The 17981-nt window shown below is 32.0% G+C and overlaps 1 protein-coding gene across 1 annotated transcript; it reads left to right on the forward strand.

Moving 5' to 3' along the window:
- Positions 1 to 538: 538 nt before the first annotated feature.
- LOC105670251 (fatty acid synthase) lies at positions 539 to 15939 on the forward strand. Its single transcript, XM_067360887.1, has 20 exons — positions 539 to 2599; positions 2779 to 3029; positions 3343 to 3574; positions 3653 to 4071; positions 4555 to 4848; positions 4944 to 5148; positions 5229 to 5389; positions 5580 to 5897; positions 6104 to 6609; positions 6690 to 6994; positions 7081 to 7485; positions 7568 to 8586; positions 8745 to 8983; positions 9213 to 9906; positions 10009 to 10840; positions 11060 to 11538; positions 13375 to 13629; positions 13790 to 14041; positions 14124 to 14226; positions 14973 to 15939. The coding sequence occupies exons 1-19, from the start codon at positions 2431 to 2433 to the stop codon at positions 14223 to 14225; spliced, it is 7137 nt and encodes a 2378-aa protein (XP_067216988.1). The 5' UTR covers positions 539 to 2430; the 3' UTR covers position 14226; positions 14973 to 15939.
- Positions 15940 to 17981: the final 2042 nt, after the last annotated feature.

Below are 17981 nucleotides of genomic sequence, written 5' to 3' on the forward strand. Positions count from 1 at the left end.
AACAGCAAGACTTAGTTACTGCATAAAATTTTGTCATTTATTATAACAAATGTTCAAAATGTTCTCCGTTGTTTGCTAAACAATAATAAAGACGATTCTCAAATTCTGAACGAACATTTTGGAAGGTATCTGTTGGAATAGCTCTACATTCCTGTACAATTCTTTGACGCAAAAAAAAAATTCTTTCTCCATAAATAAATATAATTTTAACTCGTTCTTCTAAAGAATACACCATTTTATAAAGTTTAATTATGATATTCCTTCAGATAATCTCTGGTACAAGTCTCACATTTGACTGAATAGTACACTGTTCTATTGAAAGACAGAAAGGAACTGATTTAACACAACATAAACGATCTGATCAACTTTGTTTTCGAAAGATACGTATAAATATCAACGATTTGCGTCAAAGAATTGGAATGTAGAGCTCTACATTCCAATACAGGAATAAAACGCTCCTGCGCCAGAGCTATCGGCGGCTCGGCCGCCAGTGGCCGGGCGGTAGTGAGGGAACAGGAGGCGTCGTCTCCTGAATCGGCCCGAAATATGTAACTAATTCCGAGCGCTGTTCTATAGCAACTAACCTCGGTCTCTTCTATTATTGACTCACTCCAACATTTTTTTCAATCGATATTTTTGCATCGAAATCGGATGAGAATATCTCTGGGAAGTGAAAATCTTGCGTCCATGGACCCTAAGCTTTAAAATGTATGGGTGAGTATTTTGAAATTTAAGATGGCGACGTCCAATATGGCGATCCAAAGCCATTAATGTTACGCTTTTTTCGATTATTCCGAGCACAACAATTTCTTTTAATGAATTCCCAATGAAAATGGGTCTACTGAGGTTTTATGGGTCGCTGATTACAAATCTCTTATCAGATTTTCAAAATTCAAGATGGCGGATTCAACATGGCGGACGGAAATTCTCAAAATTGTTCAATTTTTATAAAAATTTGTATATAGGGGTTTTTTGGATCGCTGATTACGAATCTGTTATCAGATTTCACGAATTCAAGATGGCGGACGAAAAGTTTCAAAATTCTTATTCCGTCCCAAAATGGGTTTTTTATATCAGTCAAATATAATGCACCCATCCTTGATAATCAATTCCACATCCAGGAAATTCAAATGGCCTCCCTATTTCTATAATATTTTGTATTGTATTCTTTCATGATATGAATTGAATATCTGTAACATTAAATCCATATAATGTCTCGGAACAGCTAGGATTATGTTGTCCACATATCTGAGGTAAAACAATGGATGAAATGTGAGCTTATTTATCACTCTCTCCTCCATGTCACATAAAGTGATGTCTGCGATGATGAGTGAAAGAAGATAGCCCGTAGGACTCCCAAAAGTTTGTTTATAAATGTTACCGTCAAATCTAAAATATGTGAAACTTAATATGAATCTAATGGCACATGTAAATTCATCTTGAGAAAATGCTGTGTTCTTTGAAATAAAATTCCAATTTTTTTGATACTAGAAATTGCTAGTTCATTCAAAACATTAGTGAATAATGACATCACAACGATATTTGATTACAATAATACTACATTTTTGGTTTAATTCTATCTCAAAACAATAACATTATTAGCCAAAACATTTATTTTCATGTGTCAATCATACTTGAATTAGCCGAAATTGTTAAAAAAACTAAAAGATCAATCTACTCCACCGCAATCAATAATTGAAAAATCTCTACAAACAATTTTCATTATTTTTTCAGCATTATAAGTGTTATTATTAAACTATTTAAACAAAAAATGGAAAATTCTTTTTAATGAAAATATCATCGACATGATTATTATTCAAAGAGTATCACGGTTATGCAATCAAATTCATAAAATTAAAAGGAAATTATAATCCGCCAAAGTCGCACACATTTAAAAGTAGTTACAAGCTATAAAATGCTTTGTTTCGAATTAAAAAACCATGATTTTTTCCGGCGTTACAATGCTTTGAAAATTGCCATTTTTTGAACAATTTTCTTGCTTCCCTAATTGGGATTTGTAGAGTATTTTGTATTTAATTATTAAATAATTTAGTCTTAAATAATAAATATTCATTAATCTCTATAATATTAAATAAATAACTAATAATAATACCAATAAATTTCAATTAGACATATTTTACTTACGTGACGAAACTAGAAAATTGAATTATTAATTGTATAGCGGAAATGATAATACATTCATAAGTACAAAGGACTTAATACATGATTAATTACGTCAACTTGCTTATAAAAACTGTGCTTCAGTGCTTTATCATTCAGTCTTCAAACAATAGTCAATATTACAGTAACACAGCGCATTTTCAAAACCAAATATCATAAAAGACATCGCAACAAGTAAAACAAGATAAAATAAGATAAGTATATTAGCATCTATTTTTCTGCATTTGTATATCCAATAAAATTGGAATTATGGGTAACGAAAAAACATATCGATCGTATAATAATACCGAATCCAGTGACGAAATTGTTATTTCTGGCATAACTGGCAGATTTCCAGGCTCAGACAATATAAAACAATTACAAGAAAATCTATTCAACAAAATTAATCTTCTTAGATTAAATCCTCGATGGGATATAGGTGATTAATTTATAAATTATACCTTTGCATTTATTCATAAATGTGATTAATGGTCTTTTCTTTGTCATTAATTACAGTAGATAATTATACATTTTAAAAATGTACTTCAAACTATAATTTTACATTAATAAATGTACAGAACACAATATAGTTACAATTTACAAATATATATTTGTTAGAGCAACTAGATTTACCATTTCGCATGGGAACAATTAATAATCTGGAAAAGTTTGATGCCGATTTTTTTGATACATCTTTTAAAGAAACAAATATGCTCGATCCTATGATAAGAATATTAGTGGAAAACACTTACGAAGCAATTATCGACGCAGGGATCAATCCAAAACAATTACGAGGCAAAAATACTGCAGTAATCATAGGAACGAGTTACTTTGAATCACAAGCGGCATTTATATACGACAATTTGCAGGTGAAAAAAATTATTAATTGTTAAATATAGTAAAAAAAGTAATTGCAGATAAATTATAAAAATTATTATTTACATGTATAAATTTGCAATTACTCATATCATGTTATTAGAAAAGACATAAATATTATTTAATATAGCGAATCTATGGTGGCAAATATGCTTTCATATTTTCTATCAAAATGGACTACAAAATAAAGAAAAATTATTGATTTATGGAGATATCACACTATGACAAAATAAAAAAAAACATTTACATAATGATTCTTGTAATTACAAGATCTATATAAATATATCACTACTTCCTGTAAGTTAGATAGACGACGGAACCGTTATAGGATGCTCCAAATATGCAGCGGCAAATATGTTATCTCACTTATTCGATCTGAAAGGACCATCTTATACAGTGGATACTGCCTGCAGCTCGAGTCTATACGCCATCGCTTTTGCATATGACTGTATTATGTCAGGCCAATGCGAGGATGCAATAGTTGGAGCTATAAACCTTTGCTTAAGTCCTATTGTACATATGCAATTCTTTATGCTTGGTATTATTTTCACTAAAATTAATTAATTTTATAATACAAGCTAATTTGATATTGAAAGAATACTGTACATAATTTTAGGTGTTTTATCTTCTGATGGAAATTGTAAGCCATTTGATATTGACGCAAGCGGTTATTCGCGTTCCGAAACCGTGTCGGTAGTATATCTTCAAAAAGCTAAAAATGCAAAAAGAATTTATGCTACATGTAAGCAGATTAAACTAAATAATGACGGTTACAAAGAAGAAGGAATAACATATCCATCGACACACATGCAAAGTGCTTTATTAACAGAAGTTTATAATGAGTGCAAAGTACCACCATCTGACTTGGATTACATCGAAACACATGGTACTGCTACTAGAGTTGGCGACCCTGAAGAAATCAATGCTGTCCATAAAGTTTTGTGCAAAAATAGAAGAACGCCATTGATAGTGGGATCTGTAAAATCCAACCTTGGTCACGCAGAACCTGCTAGCGGTTTCACACAAATCGCTAAAGTAAAACAATTTATTTAACAAATTATTTTGTCACAATTAAAAAACAAATCGTTTTTTAATTCTGACAAACAAACAAATTTAGAATAACAAACAAATTAAAACATTTAAAACAAATTACCAAAATAATTCTTTTATGCAATTTTATCATTATATTTTTTTATGCAACATTTTTGAGAAATAAATATTTCCAATAATAATTATTAACGTTGTTAAAAAAGAACATTAAATATTAGTAATCCTTTTAATTAAATGTGATAATTACCAATTTTATTAATAAAGAATAAACTATAAATTCTTTATTTAATCAGGCAAAATGATGCTTTGGATACAAATAAACACAAAGATTCTTACGCTAAAGCGTTTTAGAATAGCAAATAATATTACATTTCATGTTATTAATCTTATTTCTGTTTAACAGAAAAAAAAAGATAAAGTACTATAATTAATTCAAATTTATATATCAAAATTTATCAATTTCTATAGGTGATAATAGCATTTGAAACTGGTTTTGTGCCGCCAAACATTAATTTTACATCACCACGGGACGATATAGACGCCTTAATGGATGGAAGCATTCGTGTCATCACAGAAGCAATGCCGCTTAAAAATGGTTACGTAGGCATAAATTCTTTCGGTTTCGGTGGAGCCAATGCTCACATGTTATTACAATGGAATGTCAAGAAAAAGATTAATAATGGAGCACCTACTGATGATTTACCAAGACTTGTGGTATTGTCTGGACGCACAGAAAATTCAGTGAAATTGTTTTTAAATGATGTAATTATTTCAGCAACAGCATTAACACCATTTCTAACAGCAAAGAACGTTACATTACGTATACTACATATATTTTTGAAACATTTATTTTGTAGATTGCTAATCATCCCATAGATATTGAATATATCCGTTTACTCCACGACATTCACACAGACGACATAGATGGTCATTCATGGAGAGGATACATTATATTGGATTCTCGGCAAAAAAATTCCATACAACAAATTCAAAATTGTAAAAACATAAAACGACCTATTTGCTTCATATTCTCTGCCTTAGAATCGCAATGGCCAGAAATGGGTATGTATCCAACATTCAAAATAATTTTATATGTACAAACTGATTAAGAAAATAATATATGAATTTTCAAACTTTATCAGCTAAAGAGCTATTAAAACTTCACGCATTTGCGAATGCTGTAAAAATGTGCGATGCTATTTTAAAACCATATGATATAAGTGTTACGAATATATTGACGAAAATGGATGAAAAATTAAACGAAAACGCTTTACATACTTTTGTTGGCATCATCGCTATTCAGGTATTATATTTCGAATCCGCAAATAGATATATTGTATGTACTGATAAGCGCAAATTTGAGTTTATTAATACTTTTTTTTATATTATATTTACTTTATTATAAAATATGTTAATAATAAATATAAATAAGAAACATTATTTATTTCTTAATGCAATATATATAATGACAAAATTGTTTATTAACATTGTAGATTGGCTTAGTAGATCTCTTAACATCTATAGAGATTATTCCGGATTACATAATTGGTCATTTTGTTGGTGAACTTGGTTGTGCTTACGCAGACGGGTGTCTGACGATGGAACAAACTATTCTGTCAGCGTACTTTATTGGTTTAGCATGTGTGAAAGAAAAACTAGATCATAGCTCTACCGCAGTTGTTAATTTTGATTACAATTCTCTTAAAGGAATATGTCCAGCGGATATTGAAATAATATGCAGAAACAACCGAAACAGCAATATTGTAACTGGCCCCGCTAAATCCATGCAAGAATTTTTGCGAAAATTGCAGGTATGTTGATTTTTTATCTCCTATAAATTATAGATTTTTTTTATTAATGTATGCAGTATTGCTCTTAACATTCGAATAAATATTCAAGTTTTTAATTTCAATTTGTCGCATTTACTAATAAATATATACTGCATTATATATTTTATTATAATCATATATTATAAATTATTATAATTATATATTAATTATACATATTTTTTTATCAGAAGATCAACATTCACGTGACAACAATCTCCAGCAACAACATACCTCACCACAGTAGTTATCTCGCTTCTCTGAAATCGCAGTTTTTTACAAAATTGAGCGAAATAATTTCAGAGCCGAAGGAAAGGAGTCCCAAATGGATCAGCACTTCCGTACCTCGCAATGAATGGTCCAATTCAACGTTAAAATTATGCTCAGCAAGCTACCATACGCACAGTATATTAAACACCGTTCTTTTTGAACAAGCAACGCATATGATCCCAGATAACGCCGTAATTATCGAAATTGCACCAGTTAGCATTTTGCAGGACATTTTGACAGAATCGATCCATTCAAAAGTGACGAACATTGTACTGACTAAGCGAAATAATCCAAATGCTATTGATTTAGTATTGCAAGGGATTGGAGAACTCTACAACTGTGGCCTACAGCCGCGGATCGCTAATTTGTATCAACCGGTGAATTTTCCAGTTAGCCGAGGCACTCCTATGATTTCTCCATCCATTAGGTACAATATATTTGTAAATTATTATATTGCATATGTAAATAAACGCATAACTGTATGATCAAACGTTTTAATACCATCAGATGGAATCATTCTGAAGATTGGTGTGTACATCACAAAGAAACACAAAAAATAATCAAATCCAGAGCAAGACGAATAGAAGTTAGAACGAATGGCGAAGATTATGGCTATATGACCGGTCACGTCATTGACGGAAGAAATTTCTTACCTGCGACAGGCTATCTAATGCTTGTTTGGGAAACTATTGGAATGATGATGGGCAAAATGCACAAATCAATACCAATAGTATTCCAAGATATAAAATTTATTCGGGCTACTCAATTATCAAATGAAAGCTCTGTGATTTTGATAATAACGATACAGAAAGGTATGCGTAAAGTTTTATTCTTTCAAAAAAAGTTTTTAATAACATAATTACTACAACATGTAATATTCGATGCAAAATTATTGTAGAGAGCGGCAAATTTGAAGTCACTGAAGGAGACAGCGTTGTTGTAACAGGTGTAGTACGCACTGTATCAAATGCCGAACGAGAAATGACGCCGAATGCTCTGTTATCAGTGGATACTGACGAGGAAGAACATATGACTTTTCGAGACATTTACAAGGAATTGAGGCTACGCGGTTACCAATATAGTGGTGCATTTTGTGGTATAAATAGCGCATCAGTATCAGGCAGCAAAGGGCACATCGCTTGGACAGGTAATTGGGTGACATTCATGGACAACATGCTGCAGATGTGCATAATTGGAAAAGATACCAGAGATTTATATATTCCAACGAGTATTGAAAAATTGGTAATTAATCCTGCACTTCAACCATCAAAATTGTGGGAAATGACATCCGAATTAAATAAACGTAAGTATCTTGCTTACGATTAAATAAATATTAAAAACATTATTATTTAAAATGTAATATTTTCTAAATTACCAAATTGCAGAATTACCAATACGTGTATATAAAGAAATAGACGTAATTAAATCAGGTGGAATAGAGATACGTGGCCTGAAAGCTACCTCGATTTCTCGCCGAAAACCAATCGGAGATCCCGTTATCGAAGAACATAAATTTATAGCTCACCAGGATCGCGCTGATATTTCGTTAAATGAAGCAATTCGAATATCGACGCAGTTGGCGCTAGAGGATCATCAGATCATTAAAGCAACAGCCATAGAGCTAGTGGAAGATACAGATGATGTAATGTTAGAAGATCTATCATCAACGTTACTGATCGAAGCTCTTGTTGATATTCCTTTAATACAAGCAAATGTTGCTATACTAACTTCGCCGAATCGTTTCAATCCAAAGGAACTGTCTTCAAATGTTTCAATTGCAGACTTAAACAAACCATTTGTAGGCGACAAAGCTTTGATAGCTGCAGGATTTAATCTTTTGACGAAACATCAGAATTCATTAGAACAACTTTTGCGTCTTTTGAGGGATGGCGGTTATCTTTTAACACGCGAGAAATGCAATTTAAATAAATATGACAAATATTTGAGTAAATATGCTTTAAGTGTTATTCTGGAAAAGCATACGGATAAAGAAATAATTATACTTCTAAAGAGAAAAGTTTCGATAAAGGAAACAACTGTTGTTCATATAAGCAATAATAATTTCAATTGGCTCGAAGAGTTGAAGCAACTTGTAGACGACGAGAAGAAACACGATGGCAATAGCAGAATTGTAATTGTTGGAGAGGGGGACTTTGAATGCGGTTTATTGGGTTTCATTAACTGCTTGAGAAAAGAGCCTGGTGGACAACTGGTTAGAGGTGTGCTTATTCAAGACAAGCATGCTCCTAAATTTTCTCTACAAGATCCGTTCTATATGCAACAAATGCAAAAAGATATGTCTGTTAGCGTTTTGCGACCTAATAGAATTTGGGGATCTTACCGACATTTGCGATTACCGCATTCAGGAGTCGAATCCGTAACTACCGCCTATGTATGCCAAACGGTATATAAAACCATTTGCCAAACTTAAAATAATCTATCAATGTGCTCTTGATACAATATAATTGTGCATGATTTAGTTTTAAATACTTTAAAAAACTTTTCTAACAAGCACTTTATCTAACAAATGTGTTTACTTATTTATCAAATATTTCTCTACAGGTACGCGGTGATTTAAGTTCTTTTTGTTGGATGGAAAATAATATATCTGTTGAATCTCATGGCAAAGATATAGTACGTGTAGTCTATTCGTCCATCAATTTCAGAGATGTAATGCTAGCAACTGGCAAATTAACGTCAGACTTCATAAAGTCGAGACGACTACAGGACATGTGTCTTGGACTGGAATATGTAGGATACGATTGCAATGGACAACGAGTAATGGGAATTTGTGACAATAAGTATGTAATTAAATAATATATGTACATATATATCTACTTAGTTTATCGTAATACACAATTTGTGAATAACAAATTTGGTGTTATAGTTTTACATAATTTACACAAATTTATTCAAATATACAGATACAATTGTTATTTTATTTCTAATCGTTAGAAGAGATCATTATTTTATAATTACTCAATTAATAATTTAATTTATTTAATAATAATAATGTTGTTACGTTCTTAGGTGCATAGCAAATGTCGTTGTACGAGATAAAGATTTATGTTGGAAAATACCCGATTCATGGACGTTTGAGGAGGCAGCTACAGTGCCGTGTATTTACAGCACGAATTATTATGCCTTATATCATTTTGGAAAAATGAAGAAAGGTGATAAAGTACTTATCCACTCTGGTACTGGCGGCATTGGACAATCAGCCATTCATCTCGCTCTTCAGCAAGGATGTCAAGTGTTTACTACCGTGGGCACTGCAGAAAAACGTAAATTCATCAGAAAACTATTTCCGGCTATTCCCGATGAGCACATTGGAAATTCGCGAGACACGAGTTTCGAACAAATGATAATGCGACAAACAAACGGTCGTGGTGTCGACATTGTATTAAACTCTTTGGCGGAAGAAAAACTTACAGCGTCTGTTCGCTGTTTGGCAAAGAAGGGTCGTTTTCTAGAAATCGGAAAATTTGATATTTTATCCAACAATTCTCTAAACATGTCTTTATTTCAAAAAGATATCAGTTTTTACCCTGTTCTGTTGGATGCAATGTTTACCAGTAGTCATAAAAATAAATCTCGATTATCCAAATTAATGGCTGAGGGTTTAAAAAATGGAAATATTAAACCAATTCAGACGACAGTTTTTCCTAAGATGGAAATTGAAGCAGCTTTCAGATACATGGCAAGCGGTAAACACATGGGAAAAGTACGTTTACAACAATTAAACGTATCTTATGAATTATTATTAAAAAAGTTGTGCGTAACACGTTATAAATTTTATATTTTTAATACAATGATATGTTTATAGATTATTTTAAACATGCAAGAGGATGGTAAATCTTTGGATTCACCTGTTCTTGCACGCCGTCGCTATTACTGCCTCAACGATAGAACTTACGTTATACTAGGCGGATTGGGTGGATTTGGTTTAGAGTTAACTGACTGGCTGATACTTAGAGGCGCTAAGAATGTCGTACTAACTTCGAGAACTGGAATAAAGAATGGCTATCAGCGAATGAGGGTTGAGTTATGGAAATCGTACGGTGTAAACGTACAGATAGTTAAAGACGCAAATCTTGCTAATCCGGAAGACTGTGAACATTTCCTACAAATGGCGGAGAAACAAGCACCAGTAGATGCGATATTTAATCTTGCTGTGGTTTTGAAAGATTGTGTACTTAGGAACCAAACCATGGAAACTTTCACGGAATCTTTCATGTCGAAGGCCTGGACGACACAGACATTAGATAAAGTATCTAGAAAGATGTGTTTAAAACTTCGACATTTTGTAGTGTTTTCTTCCGTTTCTTGCGGAAGAGGAAACGCTGGGCAAACTAATTATGGAATGGCCAATTCCATCATGGAAAGAGTGTGCGAAAAAAGAGCGGAGGAAGGACTACCCGGATTGGCAATTCAATGGGGAGCTGTAGGTGACGTAGGTCTCGTCGCAGACATGCAAGAAGTCAATAAAGAGTTAGTTATCGGCGGGACTCTGCAGCAAAAAATATCTTCCTGCCTTGTAGAATTCGAGAAATTTTTGCTCCAAAACCGGCCGATCGTAAGCAGCATGATCGTAAGTGAAAAGAAAACGCGGTTATCCGGATCAGAAGACATAGTGGAAGTCGTTGCGGATATTATGAGTAAGAATTAACAAACAGATTACTTTCTGTTATTGCCTACTTAAAATGTAATAGTTTTTGCATGCATTATTTATTTCGATATAACAACATCCCAAAAGTCATTGTTGCATACGCAAATGCGTACACAAACACATATACGCACATTTTCACGTACAATATCAAACTTGTTTGGTATAATATAATGTGTCATAATGTGTTTTTATGAATTTTGTGTTACAGATATAAAAGATATAAAAACAATAAGTCAAAATACACCTTTGGCTGAACTTGGAATGGATTCCATGATGGCTGTGGAAATTAAACAAACTTTGGAACGAGAATTTGATATCTTGCTTACTCCACAAGAAATACGAACTCTCACATTTGCAAAACTGATTCAAATGTCTAATGTAAACGTTAATAGCAACGAGACACAAACTGAAGCGGCAAATGATATAAATAAACCAGATCTTACGAAAGAACAAAAATTGTTATTTGGTGTTTTGAGAAATCAAGATTTTGTTTCAGAAATTTGTTTAGATCTTCCGACCAACACAGTGGATAATTCGACCCATGTATTTCTTTTACCAGGACTTGATGGCTGCGGAACAATATTTAATCATTTAGCACCAAAAATTAAATTTTCGGCAACATCCTTACAATATGGCAATATCGGTGTTGCAAACACTTTATCTGAGATGGCTGATTATCTTTTAATGGTATGTAATTGTAATTAAACGTCTTTCAGAAGTATATAATCACAGTTAGTAATTTATTTTGTTTTTATTCGAAAATTTTATTTAATGTTTTGCTCAACTATGCGTTTAATTTTTTTTAAATTTACATTTTTGATGTTATATTTTCAAAATTTATTCGGTTCTTTCTTGTTTTTATAAGAGTATTAAAATTAAAATTTTAAAATTTTTTGATAGCCCAGGTAGAAGTTTCCTTCGATCTTCCCTGAATATTTACGGGCCTTGCATGGGAAATATTAGCTTGAAAAATCCAGACGGATCCTGGCTTTTCGCTATAAATTTTCCACGATTTATCCTAGGTTTTGGTTAAAAAATATCTATCTGTGTTTTTTCCTGGATCTGGCCGGGTCTGATCAGGGAAAAAACCAATATTTTTATTCTGAACTTTCAGGTTATGTTAACGTTAAATATTTTACGGCTCAAAATAGTAATACCTTAGAGCATATCAAAGAGTTACGGTTCGAAATAAAAAAAAAACGGTTTGAAACGTACAAAATGTGTGATCGCGGCTTCTCATCTACTGTTGAGGAAGCGAAAATATCGGGCGAGGACAAAATCAGAAACAAAAATAGCGAACATTGAAACTGAAAGTGACACGTGTGATTGTTAAAGATAATGAAAACACAAGCTGCGTGTTTATACTTTATTATTAGTATCACAAACCAAAAAGAATGAATTAGTGCTCAGTGCACTCGGGTGAGACCATTTAAACCAAAAGAAACGATACAGTTTTGTTCTAGATATATGAGAGGAATTACAACACTTGCTTATAAACAAAACGGTTAGACTAAGACGAAAGCAACTAGAACTAACAAGACCGGAAACAAAAAACACACATCTATAAAAGTAGTTACTAAAGCTTACGTGCGCCACCGCTATTATAGCGCGCCTAAATTAAACACTATTGTTGCTTCTCAACAGTGATGAAAGTGACTTGATAAAAAACAAGTATTCGCGATCTAACAGTAATGAAGCTACTGATAGTGCTGTAAATGAGAATGTCTATCATGTACGCGACGAAGAGAAAACTGGTGGCCTGAAAATATTTATGGAAAATAACAATTCAGAGCTTGAATATGATATGTCAGATCCAGAAAAAGAAATCGAGAATTCAGAGCTGATATATTAGAATCAGAAAGAAAAATCGATGAATACAATGAAGGTCACAATAGTGAGGACGAAATGGTTGATGAAATGGAAAAATTACGTCAGTGGATTGTAATCAACCAAATTCCACACAATCAAGCAGATGAGTTGCTGGATATTTTACGACCTAGATTAATGCCACTTTTACCCAAATCTACAAAAACGTTTATAAGTACGTCATTCGCAAAATACAATATCGAACAATCCGGAGAAAACCCGAGTAAAATAAGGGCCCTAGGCGGGATTCGTGTATAATTTCTAGGAAAAACCGTGGAAACAAGCCTGGGCCTGGGTATATTTTAGATAACAGATCCGTCCATGCCCGCCGTCCCCCATTACATATGGGTCCAAGCTAGATTTCCCGGACAGATTCAAGCTATACTCGGGGAAAAATATTCAGGGCCAGGCTTTCTCCTAGATCAGATTTCTACCTGGGAGACGCGGAGACAGTTTTATATCATATTTAACCATAACAATATCATTATCGGAAATTAGATTTTTACAGTGCTTTCCGTGCAAACATGGTATTTTGACAATTATATTTGTTACTATTAAAACTTATATATTGTCATATTATTTTGGAATAGAAAATGGCTTTTAGCTTACAGATGCAAAAGTTGCTAAATAAATTTATTTTTGTTTGTGTTTCTTCAGTGTATATCATCACGATTAAGAGACGAAAAAAAAGTCGTAATAACAGGATATTCTTTCGGTTCTATTCTTGCAATTGAACTAATAAGAAGATTGGAGGCTATGGGTACTAAAAGTCGATTAGTTCTCATTGATGGAGCTCCGGAATATGTAATGAATAGTGATCTCAATAAGTCTTTTTATATGAGCGATGAAGAAATTCAGATTAATATTATGATCATTATTCTAAAGATTTATGAAACAGAAATCAGTGAAGAGGTATAACTCCATTATTTATATTTTTTAAACTAATTAAATTTATATATTTTTTATTGCGGATATTTTATGTATGACTCATTTATTATTATCAGTTTTACATTGTAAATATTTCTCATTTTATAATAAGTTGATTTTAAAAGTAGGACGTATTATTTGACAGGTTTTATTGGAATTAAGAAAATGTGAAACTTGGGAAGAAAGATTTGAAATTTTCGCCAAATACTTTTCGAAAGTAAATTCACTTTTGTTACGCCCAAATTTGCAAACACTGTATACAACAGTTTATAAAAATATACTGGCTATTCGGCAATATGATTCTTCTACATTACCGCGTATTAAATCACCCATAACGTTGTTAAAACCTACGTCGTCATATGCATCTGAACTCGAAGAGGATTATGGTTTGTATAAGGTATTTTGAGAAAACGTTTTATCAGTATTTAATATACCAAATTTTACAATATTTTTTATTGATAAAATTTTTAATGTTTAAGATAACTGAAAGCAAGGTTGTAGTACATCACGTCGAGGGTGATCATCTGACAATCTTAGCAAACGAGAAAGTGACAGCTGTGATTAACGAAGATGCGTTTTGATGTAAGTAATTTTATTATTGACGTTAATACAAGTATATAAAATCTTCTTATTTAAAATAATTGTTGTCACTGTTTCTGAAGTACATGCTTTATTATGATTAACTTTAAAACTATGTAAAAAATTTATATTTTGTTTTTTTTTATCTTGTTTTCTAGATTGCACATTAAAAAGTTATTATAATATATGAATTAAAATATTTTGTTATTTTGATGAATATACAGGGTGATTCAAAATAACCTGATGTCCTTGCAATGCCATATTCTTGAGCGAATTCTGAGACGATTTTTCCTTTTACAAAATTTTGTCCAAAGCTTAGTTTTCGAGTTATAATTGAAAATAGTTTGCTACTTACGAGTCCGATACAACGGACAGGCAGGGACGGGGCAATGCGTCATGAGACGATAGTAAACACTTGACAGTCTCATTATACGTTGTGCGTCCCTGCCTGCCCGTTGTACCGAACTCGTAAGTTGCTACCTATTTTCGATTATAACTCAAAAACTAAGCTTCGGACAAAATTTTGTAAAAGGAAAAATTGTCTCAGAATTCGCTCAAGAATATGGCATTGCAAGAACATCAGGTTATTTTGAATCACCCTGTATGCATGTGTATAATTTTATGTACTATATTAATTCTCTTTATTATTTTTAGTATATTTGCACAAAATATATCATTGGCATGTCCTTACCCGAAATTATTATATTTCTAAAAGAATCGTAACTGAAATGCATTTTTTTCACTAACAGGTTAATGACGAGTTTGAATGGTTTATGAAACATACAGCGATCACAAAAGGATAGATTTTGTATTATTTATAATATCGCCGTTCGTTAATTTCTTGTTAGACAAAGAATTTAACGTTCTTTAGTGGGAACAGAATCTTGTGCAATCTTTTGAGGTGGAGGATGGTGGGCAATGTTCTAAATAAAAATTCAAACTGTGGTTTAAAAGTTATTTAGTTATAAGAATAATAAAGTTGCTGTTATTTACATGAGGTATATTTTAAATGTAAAGAATTAAATAAAAATGTTATAAAAATTAAAAAGAAATAATTTGACTAATTCTTTATGTTGAATTGATTAAGAAGTTTCTCCGATAAAAATAAATGCAAAAAATAAATGCAGAATCCTCAAGTTACATAAAAAATGGCGTCCATTTGATTGACAAATTAAGCTCCATGAGTCTGAGTTAAGACTTTGACCTTGTCTCTTTCAATGAGGTATCCTTGTTCACCAATGTTCCTTTGAATCTGGCTGCATTAAGTATTGTTAAGAGATGGGATTATATTTCAAAAAACACCTCCTTCTCTCGAAGAAGAATTTCGAGATTATTCTTGGGATTAATTTCATTCTGGGATCCACATATTTTAAGTTTAATAAGACCATTTACAAGCAAACTTTTGGTAGTTCTATGGGGTCTCCCCTTTCCCCCATCATAGCGGACATTACTCTTAGAGACATAGAGGAGAGAGCGATTCGTAATTTATCGTTCAACCCACTGTTCCATTTTAGATATGTGGATAATATTATATTGGCAGCACCAAAGGATTCCACAGATCTGTTATTGGAAGTTTTCAATGCTATCCATGACAGAATTCAATTCACTATTGAAATTGGTGAGAGGAGTGGTAATCAACTTTTGGGATGTAAAAGTGATTTTGAAAGGAGAAAAGTTTTTTTTCGATTGATATATAAGCCTTCCTTCTCTATGAGATATTTAAATTTTTATTCTCAACATTCTTTTGCCCATAAAAAAGGCATTTTAACGGGTTTTGTGGACAGGGCTTTTTTATTGTCCCACCCACTATTTCATAAAAAAAATTTTATCACTATTATTGAGATCTTGTTAATTAATAAATACCCTCTTCTCATCATTTTCAATAACATACGAGAAAGACTAAAATATCATTTTCAGTTATTTATTAATAAAAATAATAAAGGGAACAAGGTGCTGAATAATAAAGAAAGTTCAGGGACAGACAAACCATTCCGTTTGTGAGGTCGATTTCGGAAAAGTTTAGGTTTGTTACAAAAAAATAATTTTAAATTGGCCTTCACGCGAAGTAAGGATCTCAAATATATCATCAAGACGCATAAAGATGGTCTTGACAAATTTTCCCATGCAGGGGTGGTATATAAAATTTCATGCAATGATTATGATGCCGCTTACATCGAGCAAACTAAGAGACAATTAAGTACAAGGATTCTAGAACATAAAAATTACATTAAAAAATCTTCTTCTCCATCCGTCATATCTGGCCATCGCTTGGACCACAATCATCAAATAGATTGGGAGGGTGTTGAGATCATAGATGAGGAAAGTTTTTACCGAAAAAGGTTGACGTCTGAAATGGTTCATATCAAGAGACAAAAGCATGGTCTCAATAAACAGAGTGACATTGATTTTATGTCTTATACTCCTATTTTCAACTTATTACCTCCTCTCTAATTATCTCTCGGCCAACTGACGTGTTTCAAATATTGGTTATTCCTTTGGCTTCCCTTTCTCTTCCTTCTTTTCGACCTTCTCTAACTAAAACCACTTGCAATTGATCACAGTAGTTGTGAGTGACAACATCTACTTGAATTTTGTATTATGTATATTTTGTATTATGTATTATGTAATAGTATATTACAACCTTCCAAGTGAGCTCAGACGTTATAATAATTTTTACATTCATTTGACTAATGGTTAGGTAATGGTTGCATTTTTAGACTTTTTTATTGGAACTTATCAAATTATGTATAATGAATGACTGCATTATCGATGTTACTTTGTAAAAATTTTATTCTGATATTTATTAAAGTATGTCGCCATCCCAAGTAGAAATTTCCCTCGATTTTCCCTGAATACATATATGTATACGGGCCCCGCATGGAAAATATTGGCTTGGAAAATCCAGACGGGTCTTGGCTTTTCGTCATTATAAAACTAAAACAAGCTTGATTTTTACCATAGTATTGCATATCATGCATAATTTATATTAGAATTCACTTATAAAATGCGTCGTTAAGAAATTTGCAAAACATTTTATAATACTTTACATAAATTAATAAACATAACATAATTGCAAAAGTGCATCCGCGGCATTCAGTGACGCATATCCTTCATTTCTTTCTTATTTCCGCACATCTGATTACATATAAATTATATAACAATTATATGCATCTACAATGTTGCCACAATTTATATATTTTATGCCCTAATAAATGCAATTTGCAGCAGTTATACAGAAAGAATAATTAACGTAACAATTGTTATATGTAAGTAAATAAAAAAAGGCATTATCCAAATATAATACTTTAATTCATTACGTGAGAAATTATAGATAGCATATACGTTATATGTAACATTTTGTAATAATTTCATATAGCACAGCAATAGTTTTTGTGTAAATTAAAAACTTGTTTTTTTTACTTTTACTTATATATATGCCACAAATACAAACAATATTGCTTATTAATATGTATATAGTAATTTTTCTGGTGCATGCACTATTAGCTAATCATTGGTGTAGGTACTTTTACTCGATAAATGTGTGATATGCACTATACCACAGCAATATAACTTGTAATTATGGTACTGTTGTTAACTATATTACATGTGTATCAGTTGTAAAAAATTCCAAAGATGGTAATAGATTCAAAATTTGTCAGTGCATTTAAAAAAAAACAATAAAAACTCAGCTGGTTGAAGTTTGGAACGTTTCTGCAGCGATTTTTTAAAAATGATTTGTCGCTCTTCTCCTTTTCCAG

This window comes from Linepithema humile, chromosome 8, assembly GCF_040581485.1.
Source record: "Linepithema humile isolate Giens D197 chromosome 8, Lhum_UNIL_v1.0, whole genome shotgun sequence".
Taxonomy (NCBI): domain Eukaryota; kingdom Metazoa; phylum Arthropoda; class Insecta; order Hymenoptera; family Formicidae; genus Linepithema; species Linepithema humile.